The sequence below is a fragment of the Callionymus lyra genome, chromosome 12 (genome assembly GCF_982586985.1).
Source record: "Callionymus lyra chromosome 12, fCalLyr1.hap1.1, whole genome shotgun sequence".
NCBI lineage: Eukaryota > Metazoa > Chordata > Actinopteri > Syngnathiformes > Callionymidae > Callionymus > Callionymus lyra.
Genome location: NC_141829.1, coordinates 7,528,044 through 7,552,777, shown reverse-complemented (window position 1 = coordinate 7,552,777; position 24,734 = coordinate 7,528,044). Strand labels below are relative to the sequence as shown.

Genomic DNA, 24,734 nt, shown 5'->3' with positions numbered 1-24,734 from the left:
ACCCTTGCATTGTGATATTTAATCCCTACGGATTAATTTTGACCCTTGCATTGTGATATTTAATCCCTACGGATTAATTTTGACCCTTGCGTTGTGATTTTTAATTCCCTACGTTTATATTGCCCCCTGTGTTGTTATATTTAATCCCCTATGCTTTATTTTTGACCCGTGTTGGGATTTTTAATCCTCTACACTTTAATTTTGACCCCTGTGTTGTTATATTTAATCCCCTTTGCTTTCATTTTGACGACTGCGTTTTTACTTTTAATCCCCAATGTTGTGATTTTTAATCCTTTACGCTTTAATTTTGACCCCTGCGTTGTGATCATTTAATCTGCCACACTTTAATTTTGACCCCCATCTTGTGATTTTAATTCCCCAATGCTGTGATATTTAATCCGCTACACTTTAATTTTGACCCCTGCGTTTTGATTCTAAATCCCAAAAGCTTTTCTTTTTTAATCCTTTACACTTTAATTTTGACCTCTGCATTGTAATATTTAATCCCCAATGCTTTAATTTTGACCCCTGTGTTGTTATATTTAATCCAAAATGCTGTAATTTTGACCCCTGCGTTGTGATTTTTAATTCCCTACGTTTATATTGCCCCCTGTGTTGTTATATTTAATCCCCTATGCTTTATTTTTGACCCGTGTTGGGATTTTTAATCCTTTACACTTTAATTTTGACCCCTGTGTTGTTATATTTAATCCCCTATGCTTTATTTTTGACCCGTGTTGGGATTTTTAATCCTTTACACTTTAATTTTGACCCCTGCATTGTAATATTTAATCCCCTATGCTTTAATTTTGACCCCTGTGTTGTTATATTTAATCCAAAATGCTGTAATTTTGACCCCTGCATTGTGATTTTTAATCCCCTCTAGTGTGATTTCTGACTTCTAACTTCTACGCTGTTATTTTGATCCCCTATGCTTTAATTTTGACCACTTTGCCGAGTTTTCAAAGAGAATGAATGTGACAAAAACTAGTCAAATCTAAGATAACATCTTGATGCAAAACTACCATTAAAACAGACTTCCAAAATATGGTTAAGAGCCTTTTATGCATTGAAATCCTCATTCAAATCCTCCGAAAGGTGGAATGATGAAGGTTGCGTAACAAAATGAATCAGTTATTACTTATTTAATTCTTGATTCTTTCTGTGGTTTTAATATCCAATAAAAATCCAAATTCCAAATGAAATAAAAAAGCAACCTTTTCTAAACCCTTAAAAAAAGTGGATGTTCAAACAGACTTTGCCAGAAGAGGAGAAAATATCATGGATGACCTCCTTTTTTTTTCGGGGAGGAGCAGCAGAAGTTACACAATAATCAAGGACTGCTGCATGTGTGTTGACCCGTGTCGCTGCCATCAACCCTGGCTGTCACTCACGCTCGGGAATAGACTGGAGATGCTTGTTCAAAAGCAAGTTTGAGCTTCGGATCGTCAACACTTTAGTTCTGGTCACTACAGAGGTCGGTCGGGGGTCCGAGGGGGCGATGTTCCAGACGGGGGTGAACGAGGGGGCGGACGGAGTGTGTCGGAGCGAGAGACCGATTGGAAAAAACGATCGCGACTCCGGCGGCAGCCGAATGTGAAGTTAGCGACGAGGAGTCTTGCAGACAAGAAGCCTTGAGCAGCGAATCAAGGACAAGGATTTCGGTCACATGGTGGCGGAGATGTTTTGTGCAAATGAATAGAAAACACTCGCACAAAAAATCCTGGTTTTCAATGCATGAAATCTTCAGACTTTTAGCATTAGATTGAATTTATTATCGAACTCGGTGTGAGTTTCTCGGTGGCTGGACCCGCCTGTCGCCCCGTGTAGCTGGGACACACACCCCCCCCACCCAAGAACATATATTGGCAATATGTGCGATGTTCGATATTGGTGTCTTGAAGTGCGATATCGATATTAATGCGATATATTTTTCTTTAAAAAAATCTGCAAGACACGTCGCCATATCAACCGAGCCTAGCAAGCTGCACAGTTCACAGACGGACGGAGACGTAAACAACAACGAGACATAGAAGTACAAATTGACAACTTTACAGAACGTGACACTGATTGGTCAAGTTGATTTAAACAATAAAAAATGATAAATTTTCACACATTTTTTCGATATGCATATCGCACATGCCAATATATATCGATATATTTTCGATATATCGCGCAGCCCTACTTTGAACTATTATATTGGCTATAATAGGTGAATAAGTAACGATTTAAAATACCTTTAAACATGATATATTGACCGATAAGTTGATGCCGAGAGGAATTTATCCAAGAAAAGTATTGTATTTTATCGAAAATGTGAACAAAACGTTCTATTTCTATTAAAAAAAAAGGTTAATCCAGTCTCTACTAACTGGATTTTGATGTGTTCATTCCACATTTATTTAACTACTTTAAAGATACTTATCTAGAAAAATTATTAAAATAAAATAAAATATCTTAAAGGACCCTCACATGTTTTTTTAAATCTTTATTTACACAAGGTCAAAGACCATCTGGGCAGAAAAGAAAACATCAAATGTAAACAAATCAAAAACTGTCTATCAAAACGATTGGTCAAAATTTAAGTGTAAAAAATTAAAAATCACACTATCGGGGATTAAAAATTGAAACATAGGTGTCAAAAGTAATGCTGTTTTAAAGAAAAATTTGAGAAGGATTTGGAGTCGGATTGTTTCCTAAGTTAGAAAAAGAGTCGGAAAGAAAGTCGTGAAAATTCTGGACCGAAAGTTTGTGCTTGCAAAAAAAGTAAAATTTCAACTTTGAATAAACAGTTTAAAAACACACAGTACTGGTGCAGGACTTTAAAAATATATGATTAATAAATTATGCGCAAATACTTTTTAGTTTTTACATTTTTTACTGCCATTAAAAAAAATGACCTGCTGTATTTGAGTGGAGAAATAAAAGATGTTTCCTTTATTAGTCCCACGAGGGGATTTTTTTTGTTTACAGCAGCATCAGCTGAAAAGAAAAAAAAACAAAAATGAAATAAAATACTTAAATGAGAATATAATAAAAATTTGAAAAACGTGTTATTTCACAATATACAGTATATACAAAGATTTTTTACAAAAGTCCCTGTTAGTTTTTATCTGGTGCAGTTTCTGTTTGTGACCAAAATGTTCTCGGGCTGAAAACATTTCAAGGACTAATATCGTAATAACTTTGAACACGAAGGCAAAAATAATATCATTAAAAAGAACTACTACTTATTGACTCACAAGTTGTATTTTCCTTCTAGATGTATAGTAACACACTTCCCTGAAATACCTCCAGAAAAAAACAAAAAACAACCAAAAAACTTCTCCAAGGAAAGCCAAATTGATTTCTTGCGTGTGTGTGACGTGTGCAATAACACTGCCATTACAAAGGAATGCAGTCGAGGACACGCACCGCTACACAAAAGTACACAAGGCCACATTTCAACCTCTACAAGTTGCACCGCATTGCAGTGCAGCACTGACTCCCCCCTTCATCCGCCTCCCCCTCGCTCCCCCGCGTCCTCCCCCGGGCGGCCGTCCATAGACGATTTATTTCTCTGTTTGATGACGCTGGTTAAACATCCGCCGTGTTGCTTATTCACCTCTGATTCCTGCGCTTCATCTTCACCTCTTTTTCATCCGTTTCTCCACCTTTTTTTTTTTTTTCTACCTGCACAGACGAGTGTGCACGGAAGGGGGGAGAGTGTGCACGGAAGGGGGGAGAGTGTGCACGGAGGGGGGAGATGAACGATCTGAGCGAAAGGACACATTGGTCATGAGAGAACATGCTGACGCTGCATGTTGAGGAACAAAAAGTGATGACTCGGGGAGGGGAAAAAAAAAAGGCTTTTCTACCCGTGAGCGGCAAAGGTTCTGGTTTATCTGATCTGATCCGTTCTGGTCGCATCGGTTGATCCGTGTCTAACCCCCAGGACCGCGGGTCCCGTTAGAGCTAGAGACTGGATCTGTTGAAACCGAATGGATGGTTTGTGCCTTTAAGAGAAACACAAAGTAGTCAAAAAGTCCTTTTTTTTGTAACTTTTTGTTACATTTTTGGTTTGAAATTTGAAAGAATCGGGGTTGTGTACTCGTTACAATCTGTTGACATGATACGTATGACGATACCGATACAACAATACTATATATAGTGATACTGTAGTAACAAGGATGTATTTGTAGTATTGTAGAGTACTTGACTCTGGTGTTGTGATAGTGTAGTAACAAGGATGTATTTGTAGTATTGTCCAGTCCTTGACTCTGGTGTTGTGATAGTGTAGTAAAAAGGATGTATTTGTAGTATTGTCGAGTACTTGACTCTGATGTTGTGATAGTGTAATAACAAGGATTTATGTGTAGTATTGTCCAGTACTTGACTCTTGTGTTGTGATAGTGTAGTAACAAGGATGTATTTGTAGTATTGTCCAGTACTTGACTCTTGTGTTGTGATAGTGTAGTAACAAGTATATATTTGTAGTATTGTCCAGTACTTGACTCTGGTGTTGTGATAGTGTAGTAACAAGGATTTATGTGTAGTATTGTCGAGTACTTGACTCTGGTGTTGTGATAGTGTAGTAACAAGGATTTATGTGTAGTATTGTCGAGTACTTGACTCTGGTGTTGTGATAGTGTAGTAACAAGTATATATGTGTAGTATTGTCCGGTCCTTGACTCTGGTGTTGTGATAGTGTAGTAACAAGGATTTATGTGTAGTATTGTCGAGTACTTGACTCTGGTGTTGTGATAGTGTAATAACAAGGATTTATGTGTAGTATTGTCCAGTACTTGACTCTTGTGTTGTGATAGTGTAGTAACAAGGATGTATTTGTAGTATTGTCCAGTACTTGACTCTGGTGTTGTGATAGTGTAGTAACAAGTATATATTTGTAGTATTGTCCAGTACTTGACTCTGGTGTTGTGATAGTGTAATAACAAGGATTTATGTGTAGTATTGTCCAGTACTTGACTCTGGTGTTGTGATAGTGTAGTAACAAGTATATATTTGTAGTATTGTCCAGTACTTGACTCTGGTGTTGTGATAGTGTAATAACAAGGATTTATGTGTAGTATTGTCCAGTACTTGACTCTGGTGTTGTGATAGTGTAGTAACAAGGATTTATGTGTAGTATTGTCGAGTACTTGACTCTGGTGTTGTGATAGTGTAGTAACAAGGATATATGTGTAGTATTGTCCAGTACTTGACTCTTGTGTTGTGATAGTGTAGTAACAAGGATGTATTTGTAGTATTGTCCAGTACTTGACTCTTGTGTTGTGATAGTGTAGTAACAAGGATGTATTTGTAGTATTGTCCAGTACTTGACTCTGGTGTTGTGATAGTGTAGTAACAAGTATATATGTGTAGTATTGTCCAGTACTTGACTCTTGTGTTGTGATAGTGTAGTAACAAGGATGTATTTGTAGTATTGTCCAGTACTAGACTCTGGTGTTGTTATACTGTAGTAACAAGTATATATGTGTAGTATTGTCCAGTACTTGACTCTGGTGTTGTGATAGTGTAGTAACAAGTATTTATGTGTATTATTGTCCAGTACTTGACTCTTGTGTTTTGATAGTGTAGTAACAAGTATATATGTTTTGTATTGTCGAGTACTTGACTCTGGTGTTGCAGTTACTAGTGTTTGTTGGCTAGCTATGATGCTAATGCTATTTCACATCATGATAGCTCGTTCAATACTCATAGTCTTTATACTTTTGTCATTCTTCTTAACTTAAATGTGTTTATGGCAGAATATTTAATCGTTTTTTATCTATTTTTCATGTGTTTTTGTTTTCTTCGTTGCCATGCCAACATACTAGTGTTTGCCGGCTAGCTATGATGCTAATGCTATTTAACATCATGATTACCGCATCCAATAGTCATGGTCTTAAAACTATTGTCATTTTTCTTAACTTGAAATTGTTTATGGCAGACTATTGAATAGTTTTATATCCATTTTTCATGTGTTTGTTGTCTTGGTTGCCATGCCAACATACTAGCGTTTGTCGGCGAGCTATGCTGCTAATGCTATTTCACCTCACTTCGATGTACGAACTGGATCAATAGCATAAATGGAAGATGATGTTTGGCTTGTATTTCACTGGATAGAGGGAGTGCAGGGAGGAGGAGAGGAGGGATGGAGGGAGGAGGGAGGAGGAGGAGGTGTTGTTGCAGCATATGTTACCTTTGCTGACCGTGGCCAGACCCGTGATGTCACAGCGAGGGATGTGAAGGTCATAGATTTAGATAATCACGGACGCCCGAGGTGTTAGCATGTGTAGCCTCCGGGCTTTATCCTTCCTGAAGGGTGAGCGTCTTCTTGGCGGCGGGACTTTGGTTTGTCCATTGTCGTCCTCACACACACACACATCAACACACACACACACACACACACACACGCACACACACGCACACACACACGCACACACACACACACACACACACACACACACACACACACACACACACACACACACACACACACACATCAACACACATCAACACACACACACACACATCAACACACGCATCCACACACACACACATCAACACACACACACACATACATCAACACACACACAGACACATCAACACACACACACACACACACACACACACACATCAACACACACACACACATCAACACACACACACACACACACACACATCAACACACATCAACACACATCAACACACACACACACACACACACACACACACACACACACACACACACACACACACACACACACACACACACACACACACACACACACACCACTTTTGGTCAACCCGAGCAATCACCCGAAGCCACAGAGCGCCGGAGCGTTTCTGCTCCTGGCGGGGCGACGGGAACCACACCCTGAAGTGGGCGATGATGGAGGGTTCAGTGCCCGGACGGAAACTCCCAGAGGAAGCATTAGCTCATACCTATTTTAAAAAGGCTTCTGTTGTGTAATAACACGGGAACAAAGCTGCTTCTGAATCGACTCTGGCAGTTGAGTTTATTCATTTAGTTTCATGTCTTTTAAAGATGCTGCGAGAGACACTATTGATTATTATTATGACGCTGTTATTACCACAAGAAACTACTTTTATCGTCTTGTTTTCCCAGAGTTCCTCTTTACAACATTTTAAAGTCAAATATAATCTTATTTTACTGATTATTTATCTATATTTACCTGTCATGTACAATATATTCAAGTCTTTATATTCAAGATATTAAAACGAATATTACACCTGAAAATTGAAAACAATTCTGGGGTTAAAGATGTTTTCTAATAAGGTTTCCAAAAACTAAAATAATGTCATTATACAATAAACGACACAAAGATTTCTTTGTTGTCATTTTTTCTATGTTCATGTTGAATTTGAGCCTGTTTTTATTTAAAAAATAGACCTAAAAACGCTTTTAAATGACAGTTTTTGGCATAGTTATGTATATTTGGCTCCACATATTGACACAGTGGCTAAAAAAGAAGCGTTATTACTATGAAGCTATTATTACCAAAAAAAAACTTTTATTTTCTTGTTTTCCAAGAGTTCCTCTTTAAAACTCTTCAGAAATGGCAGTTTTTAAGTAAAAATATAATCTTATTTTACTTATTAAAGATCTATATTTACCTGTCACGTACAGACAATATAGTTTTTAAACATCCAAGTCTTAATATTCAAGATATTGAAACAGACGCCTGAAAATTAAAAAAAAAAAAGTCTGGGAAGAAAGGAAAAGAGGTTTTCTTATAAAGTTTCCAAAAATAATGTCCTAATACAACAAACGACACAAAGGTTTCTTTCTTTTTATTTTTTTGTAAGTTTATGTTTCAATATCTTCAAATAAGACATTTTGAATAACCTGTCTGGGTGAATTTGATGCGTTTTTTTTTGTTTTTTTAAAGACCTAAAAACGCCTTTAAATGACAGTTTTTATGGCATAGTTATGTTTATGTGGCTTTTATCAACCATATGAAACTGAGACAAAAACGAATGTATATATATTGAAGTGTTTACAATATTTTATTCTATAATTCATTCATTTTTGTGTTGAAAATTGATGTTAAACAACATAAGAGTTCTTACTTAACACTATCCTGTTTTCTGGAACTCCTGTGTTGTTCTCAGTATTATCTTGACCTTTAAAATATATACTTTATTGAATATTGTTTTGATTGTTTAAGCGCTTTGTGACCCTGGTCTGGAAAAGCGCTACATAAATACAAATTACTTACTTAAATTACTTACTGTTTCTACTTCTCTTCGAATATAATACATAAAATGTGTCAGGAGTAAATTAGATGAAAAGGTTCATCTTTATTCGATTTTCCATCTTCACCAGGTGACCTTTCTGTCCCGCGCATGCTCAGTGTCGCTACTACGCTCTTGTTTACGTGACGACAGGCTCATGATGGAGAGAGAATGGAGCTGTGCTGCCCTCTAGTGGCGGCTGTTGGTTAGAACAAAAACACAGTTGTGAAGCTCGTTTGTTCTGCTTGTGTCAATGGCCTCATTTAAGAGCTTGATGTCCTGATGTCACACACACACACACACACACACACACACACACACACACACACACACACACACACACACACACACACACACACACACACACACACACACACACACACACACACACACACACACACACACACACACACACACACACACACACACCCTTGGCGTCACCTCTTGTGTAATCGTGGCTGTTTCGACGTGTGTCGGTTCGACGCCGCCTCAGGTGTTGTCGTGACTGACAGACGTGATCCAGCCTGAGCTGCAGAGCTTTATGTGACACGGAGTTCCAGGTGATTCCCAAAATGGATCCTTAGTTTGGCATCAAAAGCAGGAAAAAAATGTCAATTATTTGTGTTTATAAAATGGATACAGTGTTTTTTTTGTTTATGTTATGGTTCACATTTAAATAAAGTTTATTCAAAATAAATAATAAGATCATAAATTGAATATTTAGGATTAACATGAAAATATTTACATCTTATGTTCATTTTCGTTTTACAAATCAAACTTCGGGCCACTAGAGGCCAGCAGTCATTACGTCCCATGCAGTTAAAGGAAGAAAAGAGGGGAAAAGAAAATCCTGCGATGACTGAGGATGAGAGGATACGGTCGACTCCAGCAGCTTTTAAAGCTGATGTTTGGACAAATTTTTTCAAAGTTTGAAAAAATAAGAAAGCAGTTGAAGTAATATAAAATAAGACAATTCAATAATGTTCAATTTACAATTCACATGGAAATATTTACAGGGTTTTTTCATGGTTTGGTTGAAATTAAACTTCTTAAATATTTAGACTTGTTTATTTTTTATTAATTATGTCGAGGCTTCAATACAAGAGGGACGTTACAGACGAGGATTATGGAGGTATTTGGATGTTTTTAAGCGTCTTTTTGGAAGAAGATGAAGACGAATACAACTGAGCTCCAGTTGCTGCATTAAAATGAACAAACTTTTTTGTGTATAACTCTAAAAAGAACACAATACTCTGAAAACAATCCCAACCTTAAGTCAGAATGAGAGTAGAAAAAGATTGAAGTTTGAATTTTTAGTGAACTATCATTTTAAATCCTGCAAGATCCCAGCGATGACTGAGGACGAGAGGATACAATGACTGAAGCAGCTTTTAAAGCTGATCTTTGAACATATTTTGGTTTGAAAACAAATGAAAGCAGTTACGACTTCATCAAAAGTCATGTTGTCTGTAAATACTACAACACCAGAGTCAAGTACTGGACAATACTACACATATATACTTGGTACTACAGTATCACTATATATCGTATGGTTGTCTCTGTATCGTATCATCAGATTCTTTCCAGTACACAGCCTCTTACCATCATAAAAATATTATATTTCCCGGAAAATTTAAATAAACTATTTTAGAACGTGATTGATTCAGTCTTTTTAAACCGCGAACACTAGGCTTGTATTCTGAAAAAAATGAATAAAACATCTAACCTCATGACGAAAACAATAAAATAGTTTGTGTTTATTTAAGTTTAAGATACACCGCTGACATAAACCAATGAGCCCTGAAAATGCATCCAAGATGTTGCCCATCGAACAAATTGATCTGAGAAAAGCAGATTTTTTGATAGTCTGGCAAATTTTTACTATTTAAATGTATTTTTAACTTTGCTGTTGAAGCAGAAGTATTTTTTAAAAAGTGCTGACAAAGTTATTTTCCACACGTAAAAAAAAAAAAAAAAATTATAAAAATCTTCTGATACACACGTAAAGTAAAACGGCAAAATTCAAATGTAACTTAATCTACATTAAAATGAAAACGTCTTTTTTTTTTCCACTGAAGCGTCTCAGTCACAGTTCACTGCAAGGACAAGTCGGAAGCAGCAGATGGTTTCACAACAGTCGCAGCTTGGCTTGTGTCTTTGAATGTTTTTTCCCTGGAAGAGTTTCTCAGTGTCTTCTGTGGCCAGAGAGACAGAAGTCGTTTTCAAAACCACCGTCGGACTCGTTCTCCAAGTGTGAAGTTGAGCTGAAAGTGTAAAAATATGGATGAAATGTTGCGATGCTTTTATTAGTGGTTAAGTCAGTGGTGTATCTGTACTGTGGTGGTCTTCACGTGTCCAGCGGATCCTTCTTTCTATCCAGGCGTGCAGTGCAGTGGTGTATCTGTACTGTGGTGGTCTTCACATGTCCAGCGGATCCTTCTTTCTATCAAGGCGTGCAGTGCAGTGGTGTATCTGTACTGTGGTGGTCTTCACATGTCCAGCTGATCCTTCTTTCTATCAAGGCGTGCGGTGCAGTGGTGTATCTGTACTGTGGTGGTCTTCACATGTCCAGCGGATCCTTCTTTCTATCAAGGCGTGCGGTGCAGTGGTGTATCTGTACTGTGGTGGTCTTCACATGTCCAGCGGATCCTTCTTTCTATCAAGGCGTGCGGTGCAGTGTTGTATCTGTACTGTGGTGGTCTTCACGTGTCCAGCTGATCCTTCTTTCTATCAAGGCGTGCTGTGCAGTGGTGTATGTGTACTGTGGTGGTCTTCACGTGTCCAGCTGATCCTTCTTTCTATCAAGTAGTGCTGTGCAGTGTTGTATCTGTACTGTGGTGGTCTTCATGTGTCCAGCTGATCCTTCTTTCTATCAAGACGTGCGGTGCAGTGTTGTATCTGTACTGTGGTGGTCTTCACATGTCCAGCTGATCCTTCTTTCTATCAAGACGTGCGGTGCAGTGGCGATCTGTACTGTGGTGGTCTTCACATGTCCAGCGGATCCTTCTTTCTATTAAGACGTGCAGTGCAGTGTTGTATCTGTACTGTGGTGGTCTTCATGTGTCCAGCTGATCCTTCTTTCTATCAAGACGTGCGGTGCAGTGGTGTATCTGTACTGTGGTGGTCTTCATGTGTCCAGCTGATCCTTCTTTCTATCAAGACGTGCGGTGCAGTGGTGTATCTGAACTGTGGTGGTCTTCACATGTCCAGCTGATCCTTCTTTCTATTACGACGTGCAGTGCAGTGTTGTATCTGTACTGTGGTGGTCTTCACATGTCCAGCTGATCCTTCTTTCTATCAAGACGTGCGGTGCAGTGATGTATCTGTACTGTGGTGGTCTTCAAATGTCCAGCTGATCCTTCTTTCTATTAAGACGTGCGGTGCAGTGTTGTATCTGTACTGTGGTGGTCTTCATGTGTCCAGCTGATCCTTCTTTCTATCAAGTCGTGCGGTGCAGTGTTGTATCTGTACTGTGGTGGTCTTCATGTGTCCAGCTGATCCTTCTTTCTATCAAGACGTGCGGTGCAGTGGTGTATGTGTACTGTGGTGGTCTTCACATGTCCAGCTGATCCTTCTTTCTATTAAGACGTGCGGTGCAGTGGTGTATCTGTACTGTGGTGGTCTTCACATGTCCAGCGGATCCTTCTTTCTATCAAGGCGTGCGGTGCAGTGGTGTATCTGTACTGTGGTGGTCTTCACATGTCCAGCTGATCCTTCTTTCTATCAAGGCGTGCGGTGTAGTGTTGTATCTGTACTGTGGTGGTCTTCACGTGTCCAGCTGATCCTTCTTTCTATCAAGGCGTGCTGTGCAGTGGTGTATCTGAACTGTGGTGGTCTTCATGTGTCCAGCTGATCCTTCTTTCTATCAAGGCGTGCGGTGCAGTGTTGTATCTGTACTGTGGTGGTCTTCACGTGTCCAGCTGATCCTTCTTTCTATCAAGGCGTGCTGTGCAGTGGTGTATGTGTACTGTGGTGGTCTTCACGTGTCCAGCTGATCCTTCTTTCTATCAAGTAGTGCTGTGCAGTGTTGTATCTGTACTGTGGTGGTCTTCATGTGTCCAGCTGATCCTTCTTTCTATCAAGACGTGCGGTGCAGTGTTGTATCTGTACTGTGGTGGTCTTCACATGTCCAGCTGATCCTTCTTTCTATCAAGACGTGCGGTGCAGTGGCGATCTGTACTGTGGTGGTCTTCACATGTCCAGCGGATCCTTCTTTCTATTAAGACGTGCAGTGCAGTGTTGTATCTGTACTGTGGTGGTCTTCATGTGTCCAGCTGATCCTTCTTTCTATCAAGACGTGCGGTGCAGTGGTGTATCTGTACTGTGGTGGTCTTCATGTGTCCAGCTGATCCTTCTTTCTATCAAGACGTGCGGTGCAGTGGTGTATCTGAACTGTGGTGGTCTTCACATGTCCAGCTGATCCTTCTTTCTATTACGACGTGCAGTGCAGTGTTGTATCTGTACTGTGGTGGTCTTCACATGTCCAGCTGATCCTTCTTTCTATCAAGACGTGCGGTGCAGTGATGTATCTGTACTGTGGTGGTCTTCAAATGTCCAGCTGATCCTTCTTTCTATTAAGACGTGCGGTGCAGTGTTGTATCTGTACTGTGGTGGTCTTCATGTGTCCAGCTGATCCTTCTTTCTATCAAGTCGTGCGGTGCAGTGTTGTATCTGTACTGTGGTGGTCTTCATGTGTCCAGCTGATCCTTCTTTCTATCAAGACGTGCGGTGCAGTGGTGTATGTGTACTGTGGTGGTCTTCACATGTCCAGCTGATCCTTCTTTCTATTAAGACGTGCGGTGCAGTGGTGTATCTGTACTGTGGTGGTCTTCACATGTCCAGCGGATCCTTCTTTCTATCAAGGCGTGCGGTGCAGTGGTGTATCTGTACTGTGGTGGTCTTCACATGTCCAGCTGATCCTTCTTTCTATCAAGGCGTGCGGTGTAGTGTTGTATCTGTACTGTGGTGGTCTTCACGTGTCCAGCTGATCCTTCTTTCTATCAAGGCGTGCTGTGCAGTGGTGTATCTGAACTGTGGTGGTCTTCATGTGTCCAGCTGATCCTTCTTTCTATCAAGGCGTGCGGTGCAGTGTTGTATCTGTACTGTGGTGGTCTTCATGTGTCCAGCTGATCCTTCTTTCTATCAAGGCATGCTGTGCAGTGGTGTATGTGTACTGTGGTGGTCTTCACGTGTCCAGCTGATCCTTCTTTCTATCAAGGCGTGCTGTGCAGTGGTGTATCTGTACTGTGGTGGTCTTCACATGTCCAGCTGATCCTTCTTTCTATCAAGATGTGCGGTGCAGTGGTGTATCTGTACTGTGGTGGTCTTCACATGTCCAGCTGATCCTTCTTTCTATCAAGACGTGCGGTGCAGTGGTGTATCTGTACTGTGGTGGTCTTCACATGTCCAGCTGATCCTTCTTTCTATCAAGACGTGCGGTGCAGTGGTGTATCTGTACTGTGGTGGTCTTCACATGTCCAGCTGATCCTTCTTTCTATCAAGATGTGCGTTGCAGTGGTGTATCTGTACTGTGGTGGTCTTCACATGTCCAGCTGATCCTTCTTTCTATCAAGGCGTGCGGTGCAGTGGTGTATCTGTACTGTGGTGGTCTTCACATGTCCAGCTGATCCTTCTTTCTATCAAGGCGTGCGGTGCAGTGTTGTATCTGTACTGTGGTGGTCTTCACATGTCCAGCTGATCCTTCTTTCTATCAAGGCGTGCGGTGCAGTGGTGTATCTGTTCTGTGGTGGTCTTCACATGTCCAGCTGATCCTTCTTTCTATCAAGGCGTGCGGTGCAGTGGTGTATCTGTACTGTGGTGGTCTTCACATGTCCAGCTGATCCTTCTTTCTATCAAGGCGTGCGGTGCAGTGGTGTATCTGTACTGTGGTGGTCTTCACATGTCCAGCTGATCCTTCTTTCTATCAAGGCGTGCGGTGCAGTGGTGTATCTGTACTGTGGTGGTCTTCACATGTCCAGCTGATCCTTCTTTCTATCAAGGCGTGCGGTGCAGTGGTGTATCTGTACTGTGGTGGTCTTCACATGTCCAGCTGATCCTTCTTTCTATCAAGGCGTGCGGTGCAGTGGTGTATCTGTACTGTGGTGGTCTTCACATGTCCAGCTGATCCTTCTTTCTATCAAGGCGTGCGGTGCAGTGGTGTATCTGTACTGTGGTGGTCTTCACGTGTCCAGCTGATCCTTCTTTCTATCAAGACGTGCTGTGCAGTGGTGTATCTGTACTGTGGTGGTCTTCACATGTCCAGCTGATCCTTCTTTCTATCAAGGCGTGCGGTGCAGTGGTGTATCTGTACTGTGGTGGTCTTCACATGTCCAGCGGATCCTTCTTTCTATCAAGGCGTGCGGTGCAGTGGTGTATCTGTACTGTGGTGGTCTTCACATGTCCAGCTGATCCTTCTTTCTATCAAGGCGTGCGGTGCAGTGGTGTATCTGTACTGTGGTGGTCTTCACATGTCCAGCGGATCCTTCTTTCTATCAAGGCGTGCGGTGCAGTGGTGTATCTGTACTGTGGTGGTCTTCACATGTCCAGCTGATCCTTCTTTCTATCAAGGCGTGCGGTGCAGTGGTATGAAGACTCGGCCAGATGTTGTCGTTTCCACTGGAGCTCCAGTGAATCTGCTTAATGTCTGCATAAACAAATGAAATATCTGTGGACTGCACTAAAATCACAATTTTAAAATAAAAAATATATATATAAACAAATTATTTTTATATTTAGTTATACATCTGTATTTTATCATTATTTATGTAGTACTTGTTTAATCAGAATAAATAGAAATAAATACTTCAAATGATTTATTTTTATTTTATTTAATATTTTTCATATATTTCTACATTATTATTATTATTATTATTATTATTTTAAATATAATCAAATCATTATTTAAAAAATAAGTAATTGCTGATTTATTTGATATGACTCTAACAATAATTGTATCTTCCTGAAATACGTTTCCCTGATGTAAAAAAAAATACATTTAAAACTAGAAAATATACATTTCCAGAAGAAAATACAGTGTAAATGCTGGATCTTCTGAATGTGTAAACTGAAAGCTTGAAAGTATTTTGCTAGTATTCAAAGTAAAAATGAGTGAAAACAGTTGAAATGATCACATCAAAAAAAAGAAAAAGTTGAAATCGAAGTTGTAGTAGAGGAGTAGTAATAAAAGTAGTGAAAGTAACGGTAGTAGAAGTAGTATTATAATAAGTTGTATGAGTAGTATTATAATAAGTTGTATGAGTAGTATTATAATTAGTAGTAAAAGTAGTAGTATAATTAGTAGAAGAGGTATAAATAGTAGTATAATTTGAATTAGTTGTAAAAGTACAAGTTGAATTAGTAGTAAATTTAATAGTAGAATTAGTAGTATAACTATGAATAGTAAAAGCAGCAGTAGAATTAGTAGTAAAAGTTCAGGTGGAATTAGTAGTAAAATTATAAGTAGTAGAAGCAGTAGTAGAATTTGTAGTAGATGTACAAGTAAAAGTATAGGTAGAAGGAGAAGTATCATAAGTATAATAAGTAGAAGGAGTAGTATTATAAGTATAGTAAGTAGAAGGAGTGGTAGTATAAGTATACTTAGTAGAAGGAGTAGTAGTATAAGTATATTTAGTAGAAGGAGTAGTAGTATAAGTATAATTAGTAGAAGGAGTAGTAGTATAAGTATAATTAGTAGAAGGAGTAGTAGTATAAGTATACTTAGTAGAAGTAGTAGTAGTATAAGTATAATTAGTAGAAGGAGTAGTAGTATAAGTATAATTAGTAGAAGGAGTAGTAGTATAAGTATACTTAGTAGAAGTAGTAGTAGTATAAGTATAATTAGTAGAAGGAGTAGTAGTATAAGTATAATTAGTAGAAGGAGTAGTAGTATAAGTATACTTAGTAGAAGGAGTAGTAGTATAAGTATAATTAGTAGAAGGAGTAGTAGTATAAGTATACTTAGTAGAAGTAGTAGTAGTATAAGTATAATTAGTAGAAGGAGTAGTAGTATAAGTATACTTAGTAAAAGGAGTAGTAGTATAAGTATACTTAGTAGAAGGAGTAGTAGAATAAGTAGTAAAAGTAGAATACTTGTAAAAGTATGAAGAGATATATTTTCTCCTCTGACTCAGACCTTCTCCGGCCGTGACGTCTTTATCTTTATTTCAATTTTCCACTTTCTTTATTTTGTTCTCCATAAGCTCTTCTGCTTCTATTTCTCTTCATCACTTTTCCTCGACTCATCTCTTCTGCCTTTATTTATTCAAATGCTTCTAAGCTTTTTTGGGGAGAATTATCATATTTTCTCCCCCGAGAGGTTTGCCTGTTTCCTGAGGTTATTTTTAGAACGACCTCCTCTTGACCTTTGTTTGTTCAGTCGTGAGAGATTGAAAGTGTGTCCTGGTGTTGAACTACAGTATAACGTGTTTAAAGTGTACTTTATATTTAGGGTTATATTGAGATGATTCTTCATTCCCCCTCATGGTAGATACACTACAACAATACACACTAAAATATGTAAAACTGCTGAAGAATAAAATCTGAAGTACATTTGTTATAACGATGCCTGGAGCTTGTAATAAAACATAAATAATAATAATGTTTTCTCGGATCAAAAGTTTGTTTATATTTTCACTGATCACTGATGGAAAACTTTTGTTTTTATTCAACAGAGCGTTTGATTGAAGTTTCTACGAACAAACACGGTGAGTTTTACCTTTTTCATCCAACTCTGTAGTTTTAATACTTCTCTAAATACAAGTCAAGCGCTAGTAATAGTAGTAAACGTATAAGTATGAATAGTAGTAAAAGCAGTAGTAGAATTAGTAGTAAAGTATTTGTAGAATTAATAGTAAAAGTATAATTAGAATTAGTAGTAAAAGTATTAGTACAATTACTGTAGTAGTATTAGTAGTACAATTATAAGTAGAATTAGTAGTAGAAGTTGAAGTAGAATTAGTAGTAAAAGTATAAGTAGAATTAGTAGTAATAGTAGAAGAAGTTGAAGTAGAATTGGTACTAAAAGTATAATTAGTATTAAAAGTATAAATAGAATTAATAGTAGAAGCATTATTAGAATTAGTATTAAAAAGATAAGTATAATTAGTAGTAAAAGTATAAATAGAATTAGTAGTAGAAGCAGTAGTAGAATTAGTATTAAAAAGATAAGTATAATTAGTAGTAAAAGTATAAGAAGAATTAGTAGTATAAGCATTAGTAGAATTAGTATTAAAAAGATAAGTATAATTAGTAGTAAAAGTATAAATAGAATTAGTAGTAGAAGCATTATTAGAATTAGTATTAAAAAGATAAGTATAATTAGTAGTAAAAGTATAAGAAGAATTAGTAGTAGAAGCATTAGTAGAATTAGTATTAAAAAGATAAGTATAATTAGTAGTAAAAGTATAAATAGAATTAGTAGTAGAAGCAGTAGTAGAATTAGTATTAAAAAGATAAGTATAGTTAGTAGTAAAAGTATAAGAAGAATTAGTAGTAGAAGCATTAGTAGAATTCGTATTAAAAAGATAAGTATAATTAGTAGTAAAAGTATAAATAGAATTAGTAGTAGAAGCAGTAGTATAAATAGTATTAAAAGTATAAATAGAATTAGTAGTAGTAGAATGAGTAGTAGAAGTATAAATAGTATTAGTAGTAGAAGCATTAGTAGAATTGGTATTAAAAGTAAAAGTAGAGTTAGAAGTAAAAGTATAACTAGAACTAGTAGTAATTTAATGTATTTAGTTTTGTCATTTCATATAAAGTGTTCCCTCTTTCCTATAATTATACTGCTTTATTTGATTTGATTATTACAATATTGTTATGTTCCTTAAATACCTGCAGTATATATCCTGAATAGAAAATACATTTTAGTGGAAAACATACTCGTTCAGCATGTATTAATGGTATTTTGGTTAAATATGGATCAAATGTAATTTTATTTACAGTATGTATTAAAGGCTGCATATTTCACATTATTGTTATTTTGAGTTAAAAACAATCCAAAATACAGTCGATTGAAATTGATAACAAACAGCATTTCCCAGAAGTCTTTGCGTGCCAACCCGGATGTTGTTGTCCAGGAAACAGACCGGAAGTAGTTTTCTAGACCGAGAAAAAATTCCAACAACTTATGCTTTAGTGACTGTTTGCACTTTTTTGTTGTCTCGAAAGTTTTCGGTTTTTCCGCTTTTACATTTATTTATTGACCTAAGAATAAAATTCGCTTTTCTCGATTTAAAATGACTAATTTTCCGTATTTCTTTATACTTTTCATCGTTTATGATTTAGATATTTAACCGTAGTTACAACTTATTGCCGCTAGATGGAAACAGTGCACCTCTGAACCATGACCAATTTTCTTGTTACTCGATAACTCTTTACATTTGGAAAGAAAAATGGAAAACAAGGTAATTCAATAATTAAATATATACATACATATATATATATATACATAAATTTATATATTTAATGCAAATTACAAACCCCTGTGATTAGTTCTTCCTGTCTTTTATTTATAAATATATTTGAATCAGGTGATTGATATTCAGGGATGTAGGCAGAGGACACCCTGGAAAGCAAGCGACTCCACCGTCGTCAGATCCCAGGTGTTGTCAGGTGGCTCCATATCTCTCCGCGATCCACTTTTCAACCCATTTCCATTTTTTCCGTCTGAGAAGAAAGAGTGTGTGTCCCTCCTTCTCTTTCACACTCCATCGCTTCCCTCGCAGACGTGTGATAGGGCAGACGGGGGAGTGGAGGAGGGAGGGAGGAAGGGAGGGATGGAGAGCAGGGGATACAAGCGAGAGTGTTGAGCGAGAGCAGAAGACGCTTCAGGTGTGTGGAGCGCGAGGACTTTGACGGATGTGGCGGGAAGTGTAGTTGAAACTCTGGAAGTCATGGCTCCCTCGACCGGCGCCGCTCACAGCACCGGCTCCTACTTCTGCCTGATCCGGCGCCGCTTCAAGAGGAGGCGCAAGAAACGATCCGAGCGCAAAGGTACTGCCGGACACGCCGGCGCTGAAGTTTTGACGCCTCGGATTCTGAAGTTTTTGAATATATTTCTGTTGTTTTAATTCTTAGTTGTTGATACGAAGCTCAACACCTGGAGGTTGTTTTCAAACCTAATGTTGCTGCAGAGTTTCTACCTTTTTCTTGTCTTTACTTGAAGAATATTTGTCTTGTTTCACAAAGAGTTCCTTCAATCTCTACTACTATAGTACTCGCCTGAAATAAGTATAAATACCATAAATCAACATAATCTTTTTCTACTTCTTCTTATTATTGTTTTTCTTTTGTGTTTGTCTTTATAACACTTTTTGAATGTAGATTTCTATGTTTTAATTGATAATTAATATTAGTTTTTGGAGTTTTGATTTTAGTTTTGATTTCAGGCGTCGGTTTTATATAATGTAACTTTATATACTGGGACAAGAAAACAGAATAATTTTTATTTTTTTTAAATAGTTTTACATTTAAAAATGTCTTGAATAAAAAAAATCTAAAAAGAACATATATGAGAACATGATTAAAGATAAGAAAAGAAAATAGTCAAATAATGAACCATGAGAAAATACTATTAGTCATCTAAAATGTATAAAATATTAACTATATTATTTTCAAATCAAAATACTTGAGCTTATTAAAAAACAAGAGTTAATTTTCACAACCTGTTAAATGTGTTTTTAAGTATCAAATATAAAAATTAAAACACAAAAAAAAACACGGTAAAAATGAGGTGTGTATTTGGCAAGAATCTGCCGATACGATGCGCCTCACAATACAGGGTCAACAATAAAATATATAGTGATAGTGTAATAACAAGGATATATGTGTATTATTGTCCAGTACTTGACTCTGGTGTTGTGATAGTGTAGTAACAAGGATATATGTGTATTATTGTCCAGTACTTGACTCTGGTGTTGTGATAGTGTAGTAACAAGTATATATGTGTAGTATTGTCGAGTACTTGACTCTGGTTTTTTGATAGTGTAGTATCAAGGATATATGTGTAGTATTGTCAAGTACTTGACTCTGGTTTTTTGATAGTGTAGTATCAAGGATATATGTGTAGTATTTTCGAGTACTTGACTCTGGTGTTGTGATAGTGTAGAAACAAGTATATATGTGTAGTATTGTCAAGTACTTGACTCTGGTGTTTTGATAGTGTAGTAACAAGTATATATGTGTAGTATTGTAGAGTACTTGACTCTGGTGTTTTGATAGTGTAGTAACAAGTATATATGTGTAGTATTGTCAAGTACTTGACTCAGGTGTTTTGATAGTGTAGTAACAAGGATGTACGTGTAGTATTGTCCAGTACTTACCTTACCTTACCTTCCTTGACTCTGGTGTAGTAGTATTTACAGACCACATGACTCTTGGAAGTCGTAACTGATTTCATTTGTTTTCAAACCAAAATATGTCCAAACATCAGCTTTAAAAGCTGCTGGAGTCACTGTATCCTCTCGTCCTCAGTCATTGCCAAGATCTAGCAGGATTTAAACTTCAATCATTTTCTACTCACCCTCATGTCGACTAAGGGTTGGGATTATTTTCAGATTATTCTGTTCTTTTTAGAGTTATAGACAAAAATGTTTGTTCATTTTAATGTAGCGACTGAGCTCAGTTTTATTCGTCTTCGTCCAAAAAGACAAAACATCCAAATACTTCCAAACTGCTCGTCTGTAAAGTCTTGGATTGAAGCCTCGCTGTGATCAATAAATAATAAGTGAGTCTAAATATTTAAGTTTAATTTCAACCAAACCATGAGAAAAAAACAGTAAATATTTGCATTTGAATTGTAAATAAAACATAATTGAGTTTTTTTTAAATTGAAAAGTAAACCATAAACAACTATGGTGACACATAAAAGCCAAAGATAAAATATGTCAAATATCGATGCAGTATCTTTGGAAAGTATTTTTTACTAATCAATATTTTCTAACACGACTAATATATAGAAGATAAATGATGTCATGACTACCTCAGTTAAATAAACCTCAGAACTATTGTCTTTTGTCTTTCCTCTCCTCTTCTTCCCGTCTCCTCCTCCTTTCCGCCACACCTCCTCTTCTCCTTTTCCCTTCTTTCCTTGTCTTCTCCTCTCTTACTTCCATCCCCTTCCCCTCTCCTCCTTTCATCCTCTTCCACTCTATTTCTCTCCTCGTATTTCCTCTCCTCCTCTTCCCCTCTTCCCTTATCTTTCTCTCCTTGTCTTCTCCTCTCTTCCTTTCTCCTCTTCCCCTCTCCCCCTTTCATTCTCTTACCCTCTCCTCCATTTCTCCTCTCCTCCTTTCATCCTCTTCACCTCTCTTTATCTTCTCTCTTCCTCTCCTCCTCTTTTCCTCTCCTCCTTTCATCCTCTTCCCCTCTATGTCTCTCCTCCTCTTCCCCGCTTCACCTGTCTTTCTCTCCAACCCTCCTCTTCTCTTCCAATCCTCCTATCCTCCCCTCCTCCCTTCTTCCTCTCTTACTCTACTTCCCTTTCTATCCTCTTCTGTTTCACTCCTCCTTTCCTCTTCTCTTTCTCTTCTCCTCTCTTCCTCACCTATTTTCCTCTCCTCTTCCTATCCTTCCCTCCTTCCATCCTCTCCTCCTTTCCTCCTTCTCTCCTCTCCTCTTCCTCTCCTCTTCTCCTTCCCTTCCTATCCTCTTCTGCTTATCTCCTCCTTTCCTCTTCTCTTTCTCTTCTCCTCTCTTCCTCACTATTTTCCTCTCCCCTTCTCTTCCTATCCTCTCCTCCTCTCCCTCTTCCTCTCCTCTTCTCCTTCCCTTCCTATCCTCTTTTGCTTATCTCCTCCTTTCCTCTTCTCTTTCTCTTCTCCTCTTTTCCCCACCTATTTTCCTCTCCTCTTCCTATCCTCCTATACTCTCCTCCTCTCCTTCTCTTCCTCTTCCTCTCCTCTTCTGCTTATCTCCTCCTTTCCTCTTCTCTTTCTCTTCTCCTCTTTTCCCCACCTATTTTCCTCTCCTCTTCCTCTCCTTCTATCCTCTCCTCCTCTCCTTCTCTTCCTCTTCCTCTCCTCTTCTCCTTCCCTTCCTATCCTCTTCTGCTTATCTCCTCCTTTTCTCTTCTCTTTCTCTTCTCCTCTTTTCCCCACCTATTTTCCTCTCCTCTTCCTATCCTCCTATCCTCTCATCCTCTCCTCCTCTCCTCCTCTCCTTCTCTTCCTCTTCCTCTCCTCTTCTCCTTCCCTTCCTATCCTCTTCTGATTATCTCCTCCTTTCCTCTTCTCTTTCTCTTCTCCTCTTTTCCCCACCTATTTTCCTCTCCTCTTCCTATCCTCCTATCCTCTCCTTCTCTTCCTCTTCCTCTCCTCTTCTCCTTCCCTTCCTATCCTCTTCTGCTTATCTCCTCCTTTCCTCTTGTCTTTCTCTTCTCCTCTTTTCCCCACCTATTTTCCTCTCCTCTTCCTATCCTCCTATCATCTCCTCCTCTCCTTCTCTTCCTCTCCCCTTCTCCTTCCTTTCCTATCCTCTTCTGCTTATCTCCTCCTTTCCTCTTCTCTTTCTCTTCTCCTCTTTTCCCCACCTATTTTCCTCTCCTCTTCCTATCCTCCTATCCTCTCCTCCTCTCCTTCTCTTCCTCTTCCTCTCCTCTTCTCCTTCCCTTCCTATCCTCTTCTGCTTATCTCCTCCTTTCCTCTTCTCTTTCTCTTTTCCTCACCTATTTTCCTCTCCTCTTCCTATCCTCCTATCCTCTCCTTCTCTTCCTCTTCCTCTCCTCTTCTCCTTCCCTTCCTATCCTCTTCTCCTTTCCTCTTCTCTTTCTCTTCTCCTCTTTTCCCCACCTATTTTCCTCTCCTCTTCCTATCCTCCTATCCTCTCCTCCTCTCCTTCTCTTCCTCTTCCTCTCCTCTTCTCCTTCCCTTCCTATCCTCTTCTGCTTATCTCCTCCTTTCCTCTTCTCTTTCTCTTCTCCTCTTTTCCCCACCTATTTTCCCCTCCTCTCCTCCTCTCCTCCTCCGAGGATGATAGAAGTCTGCCGATACGACTCTCTAAGCTCTTCCCTCCTGAGTTTGCGAGTCTTGTGTCGGGATAAGCCGGGACAGCAAATGTAGTAATTACTGAGGAGGCTGCAGCTCACCTGCTACATTAGCCACTTGCTTTGCCGCCGCCCACCCCCTCACTATCTCCTACCACCCCCTCACTATCTCCTGCCACCCCCTCACTATCTCCTGCCTCCCCCTCCTCACCCATCCTCACCCTTCTTCTGGACCCATTCATCCAAGCGAATCCGTCAGTGCTGACGCTGCAGCGTCGCTCAGGTGTGTTTCCCGGCGTCTCGTCACCGCGAGGAGTCGATCGTGGCACTTCCTCGCTGCTCTGGAAGTCATGCGTCAGCAGGTGTCCACGTCGATCCGGACGCCGTCCTCGCGGAGGTGTAATGGAAACGCTGACTGCGGAACATCCGCCTTAGAGCCTCTCGTTCTCCGGGAGGTCGGCGCTTTAAATCACCATCAGCGAGGGCGATTATGTGCGTTGGATTGATGTCTCGCCGAAGAATCCAGGTGGTTAAACAGGGTCAAACATCGTCCGCTGACTCTGCATGTCGCCCCTTAATACTCTTGTATCGTCTATTAAACCTTTATAGTCGTAGCTTCAGCCTATTTTTTTCTGGTGTCAGGTTTACTCCGGGCACTCCGGTTTCCTCCCACAGTCCAAAAACATACAGAGGTTGATTGAGAACTTGGTGAAATTGGTCGTAGGAATGAGTGTGTGTGTGTGAATGGTTGTCTGTCTTTGTGTGTCCTGCGACAGACTGGCGTCCTGTCCAGGGTGTCCCCTGCCTCTGGGATAGACTCCAGTCTCCCCGCGACCCCGACAAGGGATAAAGGGGTAGAAAATGAATGAATGAATGAATGAACAATAAAGCAACATTTAGACTTCCTTGTTTTGTTTCCTATTCCTGTAATAATTGCTTTAATTTGAACAAACCAGTGTAGAGTGGATAGAGTTTTATCCATCCATCCATCCATCCAACCATCCAACCATCCATCTAACTATTATTTTATCGAGGTTCCTAATTAGGGAACATGGTTTGTGTCTTGTTTATTTATTTTTGTATTTGTAAGCGTTTGCTTGGATTTCTGTCTGTTGATTAATATTAGTTCATAAAGTTGAGTTTGTTCTATCGCACTAATTTTGATTTTAGTTCAAATTGTCTTTCTATATATACTTTTGTTGAGGCGTGGTTTTATATTTAATGGTTGTTTTATTATTATATACTATGATAAATGGGAAAAGAGAAAATAAGAAGAAGAGGGAGGACAATAAGAGTTGTAAAAATGTTTCTAAAAAGTCTGAAAATGTAAACGGCAAATAGTGAAAAAAGATATTCTTAATATATTAACTCAATATATATCAAGTGTGTATTGTTTAGAATCTGGATACATAGCAATACTGTAGTAACAAGTATATATTTGTAGTATTGTCGAGTACTTGACTCTGGTGTTGCAGAATTTACAGACCACATGACTCTTGACGAAGTCGTAACT

The 24,734-nt window shown here is 38.7% G+C and overlaps 1 protein-coding gene across 2 annotated transcripts in view; it reads left to right on the top strand.

Annotated features, from left to right (window-relative positions):
- adarb1b (adenosine deaminase RNA specific B1b) overlaps positions 1–24,734 on the top strand; it is a 152,050-nt gene that overhangs the window by 89,049 nt on the left and 38,267 nt on the right. Inside the window, exon 3 of one of the 2 annotated variants that reach the window (XM_087803728.1) lies at positions 16,911–16,943. Coding sequence is in view for 1 of the 2 variants with exons in the window: in XM_087803727.1 (XP_087659853.1) it covers positions 19,134–19,233 (100 nt within the window). In the remaining variant the exon portion in view is untranslated. Of the gene's footprint in view, positions 1–16,910; positions 16,944–19,111; positions 19,234–24,734 lie in introns of those variants that run through there. The other variant, XM_087803727.1, reaches the window with a different exon arrangement.